The sequence below is a fragment of the Teleopsis dalmanni genome, chromosome 2 (genome assembly GCF_002237135.1).
Source record: "Teleopsis dalmanni isolate 2A chromosome 2, ASM223713v2, whole genome shotgun sequence".
Classification (NCBI taxonomy): domain Eukaryota; kingdom Metazoa; phylum Arthropoda; class Insecta; order Diptera; family Diopsidae; genus Teleopsis; species Teleopsis dalmanni.
The window spans coordinates 21,436,093-21,448,952 of NC_051847.1; the positions used below are offsets into that span (position 1 = coordinate 21,436,093).

A 12,860-nucleotide genomic window follows, 5' to 3' on the forward strand; every position below is an offset into this window, starting at 1 on the left:
AAGACCACAACAAAAACAGATGATGCACCAAAAATGCATGCAATTGATAAATTGCTTTTTAGAAATTGCTTTAGAGATGAAAAAAGCATCTAAATAAAATAGAAATTTCACTCTACAAGAATATTACAAAAAAAAAAGTATCACAAATTGTGGCAACACATAAGAATCACATATTTGGCACAATAACAGTTTTAGACATAATTTATCTGCAAAATAGATAATTTAATATAATACATTTTTTTGTAATTTAATACATTTATTTATATTTTATTCCATATGAATTTTTCAATTAAATAAAAAATTTTTTTAATAAAATTACAATTTAAGGTGGAAGCCTTCCCGGAAGCCATACGGTACTGGGAACGTGCATATGATGGCAAAATTTTAGACCCCGGCGATAAATATCGTATGGAATTATATCCTGATGGGTAAATGTTAAATTAAAAAATATGCTAAAATCATTTCATTCCATTTAAAATAATTTATAGCTTCAAGACTCAAATGCGTTTAACCATTAGTAACCTACGCAAGGATGACTTTGGCTTTTATCATTGTGTGGCTCGGAACGAACTTAATGCAACAATGGTCAATTTTGAAATTGCACGTAAGTGTATATGAATGTTTTCATCTCATTATACATTCCCTGTATGTGAATTGGGAAAATGTGTGCTAATTAGTTTATTGTATTCGTTACTTGCAGCACAAGATCCCAACAGTGAGACACCGTATGTGGGCAAAGAAATTAAAGTTTATGGCCAAAGACCACCCGAAAGCAATTGTCCAGTATGTGAAGAATGCCCCGATCCAAGGTATGTGCTATATCTTAAGAGTTGGTTGTGTTTTTGGTTGTGTTCAACTATTTCAAAATACTAAGAAAAGTAGTTTAAAGGAAATGTTAGCCAAGATATTCTAAATCAAAGCTATTGTAATTTTTAATTTAACTTAAATTAATTAATTTAATTAATTCTTAATTCTAAGTAATTAGAAGCAAATGTTGTACTATAAAAAAGTTTTGAAATTTTTTAATGGTTTTCTCTCGCTAGACCTCAATTACCTTGAAAAAAACCAAGTATATCAAATGCTTAAACTACCATTAACAAATAGAAGATATTAAATATATATAAGTTAGAAAATCAGATCACATAACTTTCATATTGCTGTCTTATGCTATTTCAATAATGTTTAGTTACACTGTTAAATTCTAAAAGTTACTATAACAAGCTATAACTTGGTCATCAAAGTAATGACTAATGGTAGTAAAAGTCAAATGGAACTCTTGTCAAATTTATAGGTACGCATTTTATTACGTTGAAATATTGGGTTCCCTACTGGCTATGCAACCTCTGACAAAATAATTCATACCAACTTTGGAGTATTGTAATGCTTAACCACCTAACCAACGTTTCTTTATTCTAATTTCCAATTTTATTTTGGTTTTATGAAAGCCAGATATATATTTAAAATTTTTTTTTATCAATCGAAGTATGTCAGCAAAACAAATAATTAAGGCATATTCTGTTTTTACACACAAAGATACTGGAACCATTACTGGAACAAAAGAGTTCTGACTCTATAGATATAATAGATATAAGTAATTGTAGATTTCAATTTTTAATATAAATTTTAAACGTAGCAAGGTTTTAATCAAAATATAAAAAAATTTCCTATTGCTACTCCAAAATCTCCAATATCAATTAAACAATATATTCTTCATTTCCTTACTTCATTTAGCTTTCGTTAATTATGATTCGCTTCAAAATCAATATGTAATTTATACTAAAATGTAATTTAAAAGCTCTCAAATGATCATAATTTAAATTTTTTATTAATAAAACCTTAAAAAGAAACCTAATTTCTGTATATTATGAAGCATTATTAAAACATTATTCAATAAATTCTCATAAAATGAAGATATTTTTCAGTTATTTTCGCCATTAAATCGTCCGCTTATTTAAAATTGTGTTTACTTCGCATACTTTATTACAGTCCTTATAGTAAGATTTACATGTACTTGAAACTGTATCATCCGACACAGAACTGAATATAGAATTTTTATTTTCCATTTTGCGCCTTTCTTCTCCCATTTAGGTCATTTATTTGTGCAAACCAAAGAGGATAATTTAAATTTATTATTGTGCTCACCCACTTAAGTCCTCATTCATAGCTCCATACAATTGTACGTGTTTGTGGTATAAGATGCTGCATCGTGCAACCAACTGACCTATCGACCAACCAATTCACCAGACCCTCGGCACAATTATAATGCTAACTTGATGCTGCAGCACGTTAGACTGTGCAGTTACAAATACTTTTTTAAAAAAATCTTCTTTTAAATATTTCCTGCATAAATCTGTTATCCTTTGGCTTTGCAATACAGTTTTTAAACGCTGCTCATCTTTACTACTGCAGTTGCTGCTGCATTTTTGCGTCGTTGAATAATTTATTCATTACAACCGCTTATTTCGACAATAGTGCCATAAGGTCGAATATTTTTATTGCACCCACATATATAATTATAAATAAAATTCTTTTTTTCAGTTTATATCAGTGCAAGGACTCGATTAATTCCAACTTTGAAGTTCAACCGACTGGAAATAATAGTTATCCTGGACTACCAAAACGTCAAAAAAGTAAGTGCATAAATAACGTTGAATGCTTTTTTATCTCTTTTTAAATTTATCATATAAATCTAAGGGAAAAACGAATAATTTCAGAAACTCTAATTGAATTCAATTTAAGTTGAATTTTTTTTCTAAAAAGCTCATCTTTGCTTGAAAGCCATGCGCTATCTGTGAGATAATTAATTTTGCAAAAATTTATGTGGCTATTTCCGCTTCAATTGAATTTATTCCATTTTAACTCATTGCAAATGCTACCATTTTTCATATTTTTTCTGTATATTTTTTTTTATATATAATTTAAATTAATTTCATTTAATGTTGCATCTCAATTGCAGGCTGCCTTTTGTATGCCGTTGGCAAGCCTGTTTTCCATAAATCAGTGAACGAAACGTATGGCTGTTGGTTGAGGGATCCTGCTGCCAAAGAAACTGACCGTGAAAAAACCTTTGTTACCAATGAAAACGACGCCTACAATCTGTTTGAATTCACAACGAAAATACAGTATCGTTTAAATAACGTACCACGAAAAAAGTATGGAATCAGCGAAGGTTTTTATGTAAGTAATTGAGCACTAAAGGCTTTGGCATGGGAAGAATGTATCAGTGATTGATTAATGGTATTGAGTTTATGATATTTAAAGCGTAAGCCTTTTATGCTTCAAAAGTGATAAAAAAAAGTTTATTATGGCTTATCTTATTGAAATTCTTGTTATTGAATTGTTACGAATTTTTCGTGTCAAATTACAACAAATTTAAAACTTAAGATTAGTAGGTAAAAATATTTTAAAAGAATAAAAAACGTTTGATATGAAAGCTTGTAATCAGGACGTTAAACCGGTTTTTCATAGAATAAGATTTCAGATCTGATCTGGTTCAATTACAGCCAAAGAGAGGTACTAGATACGTTTTCCAACAATGGAACAGATAAATAGTTTCACTTTACATAGGTAACGTCTCATAAAGGTGGAAATTAACAGGAGAATGTTTATTTAAAAAATCAGTGATTAAGTTTAAGTGATTATTTTGAATTAGTTGATTGAGTTGCAGTAATTATTCGATATTTGCTTAAACGGTAACGACTTATAGTGTTTGTATAAAAAGGAAACTTGTCAGCTATTTCATTACCATCGATATCCTTAAGTGCAGATATTTAGATGACCGTGACTTTATAAATGGTAGCTAACCTAGATATGAGGTTTTTGCAGTTTCACATCAGGTTGAATGTGGTGGTTCAGAATGCAAGAGATTTTGTGACTGCCACAGCTTTGTACCACAGCATTCAATGGTAAGCACTTCTGACTGAAATACTGTGGGAAAATTCTCGATTGTTAAACGACACTGAATTGTTTTTGATCCGCTTTTGAATTTAGAGCAATTGGTCGACAAAACATAAGCATTTGAGTATTATCTAAAATTATCTACTTCCAATTCATTTTTTTATGAAATTACCTGCACACATGTACCCTAAAATCAGACTTATCTCTAACGTATGTGATATTTTAATAGATTTTCTGTAAGTTCAACCTACATTTAAGATATCATATGTGCAAGTCGGAAATCATATTATATTTTTTACACTATACAATATACTACATAATATATTTATAATGTATTTATAAACATATTTTTTTACTTCGCTCGTAATAACTATGTTATGTTAGTACGCCAGCCTCTAAACTTTTCTAATTGACTTTTAGACACTTATTTGCTTTATACGTAGCCACAATAGAATAGCTCTACACTGTACTCAAGGAGTTTAAGGTACTTAGATGCTTTGATTTTGGTCAACATGGTATTACTTCATAAGTGACAATAAGCCTAATCTTAGTTTAATATGAGCAGAAATTTAGTTTCCAGCTTATTTCACATTTTGACGTCGGTTATTATTTGTTGTCTTGTATGTTTTCCTCTTCAGATGTTCATTTCATACCAAGTCTCCAATCAAAGATAATTTCAAGATATATAGCTTTGAAAAGCGTAGTGTAGTGAGTCAATGAAGTGTAATGTTTGCAAATAGAATTGAATTTCGTTCAAAAATGGTATCAGTATACTTTATATATTAAGCGGTATATTTTTATTGAGTTGCTTTGCTTTAAATATAATATCTATAATGTGACTTTTGATAAATTTCATTATTATTTTAAAAAATTTGCTAAATACAAGCATCCATATATTAAATAATTTTTTGTTTTTAAATAAAATTATTTTATGTATATTATTTTGTTAAGATTCTGTCTTTGTATGTGTATCAAAATTGCAATACAATTATTTCCTTTTATTATTTTTTAATTTTTTTTTTATTTTGTGTGCATGTAACGGATACTTGGTATATTCTTGACACTTACCCTCGCATGGTGTGTATTTACTTTATGGTACAAAACTCGGAAGTGGTCATAATTTTCAGATATTTTGTGACATTTTGTTGCAGTTTGTTGACCGCATCTGTGTGCCATTTAACAGTGGCCACAAGTGACAACATTCACACCAGAATGAAATGAACAACAGATATACACACGCCCATTAACTTAAGTAATGCCCTGCCTTTACATAGTTTTCAGAAGAGGCTGTTAAAAGTTTTCATGAGAAGAAAAATAATGTGTGGAAAAGGACATAACTCGGATGCAGAAAATTATTTTTAAATTTATTTTCACATTTTAGCTGCGTTTGTGTTCTTTTATTGAATTGCATGTTCTTTTTATTTATATATCTTTTTTCTTTATTTTTGCAGGGAAACGCACATATTGTATACAATGGGTCTTTCTACTATAATCAAAGAAATACAAACTTAGTTGTTAAATTGGATTTAGGAACCATGGAAAAGATATGTGAGTACAAAAATTTTTTAGTAAAAAAGTGAATTGCGAAATAAAATTATATTTAGTTAGAGTAAAACTTATAACTTTTTAAAATGTTTATGTCATTTTTGTATTCGTACACTCAGAAAAATATGCTCTAACCATATGATAGTTAAATTAACCTGTTCATTTTGTTAGAGAAATTTTAGCTCATGTGGTAAAACATATATGAAAACGAACAGCTCGTATGGTTGAACCAACATATTGCGTCGAGAAAGAATATTTTGACCTTAGATTAGTTAAAATTTGGTTAAATCAACTAAACTATTTTCTGAGTGTACAGTTGCATTAACAAAATTTGATGAGTTCCTTGAGTTCTGTGATGAATGGATTAAAAGAAATTATACTTTTTATATTAATGATATGTTATGACTGGTTTGTATTTAGTAGACAATTAAAAAATTTAGTTCATTATATATAGCTTTGATGTACCTTTTACTTATGAATACAGTATTGCTTAATTAATTGATTAAAATTTGTATTACAAACATGCTTTTTCACGTTATAGCCACAAACCTAATGAAGACTTTTTACTTACAATGTAAAGTTTATATAAAAATTTAGAGTGATATTATTATTAAGAATTAGTTATTGTTTTGAAAAACTCATTCATTTATGCAAAATTAAAAAAAAACTATTGTTTATAACAAATTTTTAGATTCGAAGTATTATTTCTAAAATATATAAACTAATCACAATGTAAATAATAATGTCACCATCTAATTGCTGATGACTTAGTAAATAATTATTTATTTACTTGTTACAAATTTCACTATTTTCTGCATCAAATTTTCTGGAATATTCTTAATGAGACCTTCTATTACAAACAAATTGCATATTAATTATATACTAGTAACTTGCTTGTGATATTCTTGCTGTCCTTGCTACATCCTGCTCAGCATGCAATTATTTACCGTCAACATATAATTCGCAGCCACATCTTTTCACATAAAAGGTTACCACAATGGCGTTGAAAATGAAGACATATCACCGCATTACATTTCGTCACTCGTTTAATTGTGCTAATGCCTTGCCTTCCCCAGCTAAATTTCACCAACTTTTTTGAGGTTATGATGTGCTCTTCATTTCACAATTTTACTACTTTTTTCCTTGTTTTTGTAGCATTTGCTGTGCAAACTTTAGTAAATTTATTTGCAACTAAAGATAAATATACACACATATATATTTAGACGTCACTTCGAGCAGATACGTATATTCCCACGCTCAACCAGAATTGTAATAGATTGTTTCACATTTTTACATAAATATATGTTATCGTATTTATGTTTATGTATATATATAAGAATATGAGTATAAATGTGTCGCAATTTGTTTGCATTTTAACGTCAACAAAATGCAAGTTTGTTGTTAATTTTTGTTAAGTTTGTTATTATTTTTGTTAGTACTTGCACTGCTCATTTTGCTTAAAATTCGGTTTTAGTCTTTCCCTCGGAGCAACACTTTTACAACATCTCATAAACATTTCATAAAATGTTTAATGACACAAACAACTTGCATACTAAAATGTCATTGCAAAAATATTTGCTTTTACTACTAAAAACATAACAGGCAACCAACGAAAGAACGAAATAATTGCTCTTTAAGTGCAAACTTCATATAAAAGTTTAATGAATTTACATACATGACGTATATGTACTCATAGGTACTCATGTACACAAGGTAATATATGCAGTTCAAATCTAAGGTACGTACTTCACAAGCTTATGTACATACATATTTTTTTGTGAAATCATTGTACTTCATTAGTGAGTTTTCGACACATTGGGTCCAATAATTAGTTTGGTATTTGGTGAAACGGTTGATTTTTATTATATTATAAAAAATAATATAATAGCACTTTCTTGCTTTAATTCAGCACTTTTACAATTATACTAATAAGGGACCACAGTGATGAGGTTTTCTCTGCTTCGTCATGTTGTTTAAAACAGTGCTGTTTAAGCTATTTTCAATGGCATAATTACAAACCAATACACTCAGAAACATAATTTGATTGTTTTAATCAGATTTTAACTAAATCTCAGGTCAAAATATTCGTACTCGACGTATCATGTTACTCTATACATACCATACTATGTTGGTTTTCAAATCTTCTTTACCACATAAGTTAAAATTTCTTTAACAAAATCATCAGGTTACTTTAGTATGTAATCAAGTCAACTAGTATATAGTTAAAACATAATTACAAACATAATTACCTTCTAAATTAAATGTAAGAACGAACAAAACAGGACTAAAGGTGAAAATTGATAATTGTGATGTGACTTTTTGTATGACCGAATAAAGCGTAAAATTGTGGAAGCTATTTTTTATATGACTTTATATGACTGTAGCCCTTACTAAGCTAGATTTGAAGTTTCTTATATATAAAATTTCAACAGATCACCAAATTACCAAGCATGTCTAAATACCCTTAACATTGTTTTAAAAGCTAAACAATGTAAAATCTAAGTACACATCTGTGAACTATAATTCAAAATTTATAACTTAAAAATTAAGTAGTCCATGCAAATATTGCTTCAATTATGTATACATCAATAAACAATTATGCATTATTAACATTGAAGTAAATAATAATAATGTCATGGATTTTAAGTGTAATTAATATAAAATTAATAATAGAATATTTACGCACCAAATCATAAATATATATATAAACCCTTTATTTGAATTCTAAACATATTTAATAACTCATTTTAAGTATTCATTATATTTATAATATGTAACTTTTATTAATACTAACCTAATTATAGTACCACACAATTATTCCAAATTAGCTTTTCAGTGTAATTTTACTGAAGCTAATATAGGAAAAAATTAATTTCATAATAATATCTATTTATTCTTCAATTTATATACAATTGTTTAACAGACGTTAATAAAATTTGCATCAATTTATATCTGAAATGCCACAATTCTACCACACAAATATACTAACTTAAATGCAAAGTAAAATAACTGCTCTATAAATGTTGGTATCTGTAATGGCTACACTAAATTTGTATCTCACAATGCAAACAGTTTAAATTTAATATAAACAAACTAATAGTATGTACAGAATTGAGATTTAAAATTTATTGTTTACACTTACTACAATATTAAGAAGTTATATACAAAATCGTATTTATTGAAATTCTATATAAAAGTAAATTCTAAACATTAAGCAGAAATGTTATAAATTAATGTTTTCCTCTACTCCCAATACGGATATATACGAGTACAAATCTTTATAATGGCATTTTTTGTACTTACAGCAACTAGTCTGCCTTATGCTGGCGTTGAACGTAGGAACAAATTGTACTCTACGGACTATAACTACATGGATTTTAATGTAGACGAGGTTGGCCTGTGGGTGATTTACAGCACTTATGATTCAAACAATACACTTGTGGCAAAGGTGAGTACTTAACTACATGTACCTACATACACTGAAATACAAATCCAAGTTATATTGCTTGATGTACTGATGCAACGCACATGTACAGCTAACATAAATATAGATTTTTTCAAATAAGATACTGTAAAAGCCTTAGATAATACTTAAAAAAATAGTATTTAAAAGAAGCAAATATAAAATTTTTTTTTTATTTTTTTGGTTTATGTTGAGGTTAAGTTTTTTCTCAAAGTTTTTAGATTGTTAAGTTCAAACTGTTGCCTTGAATATAAGCAATTTACACATAAAATGAAATTTATTACTCCGTATTTGTATTTGAACTTTAATTTAAATGGATTTTATGAACTGCATTAAAAGTACAAATAAATTATATATATTTCGTTATGTAGTAAAATATATTATGTACTAGTAAGTACATACAGCAGTAAGTACATATATATAAACAAATATGTACAGAACGTTTCGCTAAAACCGAACTTCGAAGTGTCGGAAAAAATATTGTTTTTCAAGTGAAGTTCAATTAAAGTGTAACTCTAGATATACTAAGCAATTATTATTATTATTCTAATATTATTTCAAAATGTATTGCGATTGCATCAAATAAATTATGTGAAAAAACGTGCGGTTATATATAGTTTTAAACTTATTAAATATAGCACATTCTGTAAGATTCTTGTACTTTTATTGTCATAAATAAATTTATCATTGCTTTGAATCAAGGTTTTATCTACCAATAAACTTTCAGTTATACGCTTATATATCTAAATACTTCTACTCTTGAAGATCTATATAGCTGCATTATATTGAATGCAACTATACATACTATATAATGTATATAGTACAGGTAATATAATATATATACTATATTAATATATAATATTTCTTTCTTTATGTTTCTTAACAATTTAAAAATGAATCCTTTCTATATATATCAAATTTAGATTAAAGTTCAATACAATCTAGTTTCAATCCTTCTAAAATTTCTTCTAAATACAACTACCTTCATTTTACTATCCTTGCCAATTTATACTTAATTATATTGAACCATAACATTGCAATATTTTTTATTCTTAATTTATTTTCATAGTTGGATGCTGAAAACTTAAGGGTGCAGTATAATTTCAACATTACATTGGATCATCGAAAATTTGGTGAAATGTTTATTGTATGTGGTCATCTTTATGCCATTGATTCCTGTTCTGATAAAAACTCACAAATACGTTATGTTGTGGATCTGTATAATGGAAAATTGCTTAATGTGGATTTACCATTCTCTAATCCTTTCCGTAAAACAACAACTGTGGGCTATAATCCACTAACTGTGGTAAGTATTATTATTGCAATTGTTTGTATCTGAATTCCAGAGATTTATAACAAACTTTGAATATTTTAAGTTGTATGTGTATAGGTACATATATTTTAATTGAAATCATAAGAGAATATAGATGAAAAACTGTGGTACAGCAAATTATATACAAATTTTTGAACCTTAGTTCAAAATATTAATTTTACGTACAAATTTGGAAACTTGCCCCAACTGCATGTGATTGACAGTGAAAGTCTAAAATTGAAATTTCCTTCCAAATTTGCTGCTTATGTCATTTATTGCTATTAAGCGCATTATTGCCATGCAGATAACTTCATTGGTAATTGTGACGTTGATGATAATTTTATTACTCACTAAAGCAGGTCAGCCTCTATTGATATTGATAGTGATGATGATGGCTAGTATCTCATGGCTAGGACAATGGAAATTTCATTTTTAATTTTGTTGACGAGTTTCAAAATTGACTTTGCCATAACAAGAAATTTTGGTGCATGTTCCATATTCATTCTTGTTATGTTAGTTAGTGAGTTATTACAGCTTGAAAATGATTTCTATTGAAATAAAGTATGTAGTGTTTAGCTGTATTAAATTTGTTTGATGTTTGGTTAAAAGCTGCAGTAATATAGAAAACTTCACTGATGTTTAAAATGAAAATATCTACAATTTCAGGTTTTGTTTTTGAATGTGGTTAGACTATGGGTTAATTATTTGGATCGTTCGATTAAACTTTGTACCTTTAAAATTTGAAGGTACATTATAATATCTAATATAATATCTAATAATAATAGTTAAAGATTTACACCACTACCACTTATAAAGACTTACACCTTTAAAGTATTAATTTTAGAAATATTTTTATAAGACAAAGTTAAATTATTTCATATTATATTCTAATCAATAAATAAGTAAGCTGATTTGCTTGAAGTTATATCTACGATTTATCTGAAACTATATTACATCAAAAACGTTTATAATGAGACCACTAAGAAGATTAATTTATTCGTACTTGAAACCTATTATCTTTCCATTCCACAATAGATGTGATTTCAACTGACATTTAGAAAAATTTTTCAGGTTTAGTTTTTTTCAAATTTTTTTTTACTTATAAATAATTTTTCTTTCTCTTATGTATTCTCGTTTCTGCTTAATTTTCGGAATCTGAATTCGTTTTTGCTTGAATTCTGATCCTAATAAGAATCCATCACAATCAATAGCAGTTTTTTTTATATTTTTTATGTTGATTTGTTCTAGCTGTCTTTGAATATATGCAAAACTGTTGACTGGAGCAGAATAAATGCCAGGCATCCTGAAATTTAATAAAATTTCTTGGACGAAGTCCAATGTAATAACATTGACGTTACCATCAACTATCAGCAACATAATCTTCATCATTATTATTATCAGTTCAAGCAAAACTTTCAATAACACCACAAAAACAGGAAAAAAAACTTTTCATTTTTGTCATTTTTATCAATTTTTATGACATCATGTAATGTGGTTAACTTTTTGAAGTACCCAAATTGTGGTAAGAAGAGTCGTTTGTTAGCTTAATTTTGGCTTATAGCTTATACTTGTCATTGCAACAGTCTTTATTATTTAGTTAAAGCAAAAAATTAATTAATTTCCCTTTCATGCGGTTTAGTTTTACATACAATGTAAAGATTTTATTAAAAATATTCAAGAAGCTGAAAAAACTCAATAGGATAAATGATTTAGTTAGTTGATACTCGTTAAAATATAATTAATTTATTAATATTAAATTTTCACAAATATCAAAACTTGAAATAGGATTCATAATACAACATTAAAGACTGCACTATTTAGCGCAATAAATTTTATAAAAGTTATTGATGAAATGGTTGAACTCATAAGTTTTGCTTAATAGAATCAAACTTGATTTAGCTCCAGCTCCGATTTCTTGGAGTTAAACTTTCTGTAAACTGAAAATATTTTAAATGGTAATTTTTAATGTTGAAAATGACGCTTTTTTCGACGAAAAGGAACTGGAACTATCTCTTAGTCTATTTATAGGAAAGATTCGAAAAGTTTTTGAAGAAACAACAACAAAAATTTTAATTAATTTATTGAAACTTGACTGACCATATAAATATAGACGCCATAGATATACTTTTAGTTTGTTTGGCTTATATTTTTCTGAATAAACATATTTGTTTCTTTTTAAATGTGATTATTCTCATTACATATTAAAAAATCAATAATACATTCGCGTAAAATGAATATTGCAATTAATTTAAATAAAACGTGACAAATTTTCAATCAATTTATTTTTCCATTGAGTCATTGTTTAACAACGTCGACTTAGATTGAATATTAATTGGCTGCAATTTACTGCAATCTATAACTGCAATGTACGCAGTACATTATGGTTATATAGTGAGGAATGCTTCAATTGTAAATTTTGCGAATACAACGAATTCTATTGCATTTAAAGTTCCTAGTGACCACCACCACATTACAATGTACACGTCGAGGCATTTCTAAAATTTTGAGTTTGTCTTTGTCATGTCACTGATGCAGTATTGATGATACGTGCTTCTCAACCACTCGTCAATTTATTGATTTTCAATTGTTATCACATTGTTCAATGTCAGTCAATTTAGTATCTCGAAGCGTCCTTGCACATTT

The 12,860-nt window shown here is 27.7% G+C and overlaps 1 protein-coding gene across 1 annotated transcript in view; it reads left to right on the plus strand.

Moving 5' to 3' along the window:
- Nucleotides 1-33: 33 nt before the first annotated feature.
- The window catches only part of LOC119674090 (olfactomedin-like protein 2A), a 16,127-nt gene continuing 3,300 nt past the window's right edge, over nucleotides 34-12,860 (plus strand). Inside the window, exons 1-9 of the mRNA XM_038085214.1 lie at nucleotides 34-39; nucleotides 328-428; nucleotides 489-604; nucleotides 701-809; nucleotides 2,539-2,630; nucleotides 2,957-3,177; nucleotides 5,349-5,445; nucleotides 8,748-8,890; nucleotides 9,975-10,211. Of these exons, the coding sequence (XP_037941142.1) occupies nucleotides 34-39; nucleotides 328-428; nucleotides 489-604; nucleotides 701-809; nucleotides 2,539-2,630; nucleotides 2,957-3,177; nucleotides 5,349-5,445; nucleotides 8,748-8,890; nucleotides 9,975-10,211 (1,122 nt within the window). The remainder of the gene's footprint in view (nucleotides 40-327; nucleotides 429-488; nucleotides 605-700; nucleotides 810-2,538; nucleotides 2,631-2,956; nucleotides 3,178-5,348; nucleotides 5,446-8,747; nucleotides 8,891-9,974; nucleotides 10,212-12,860) is intronic.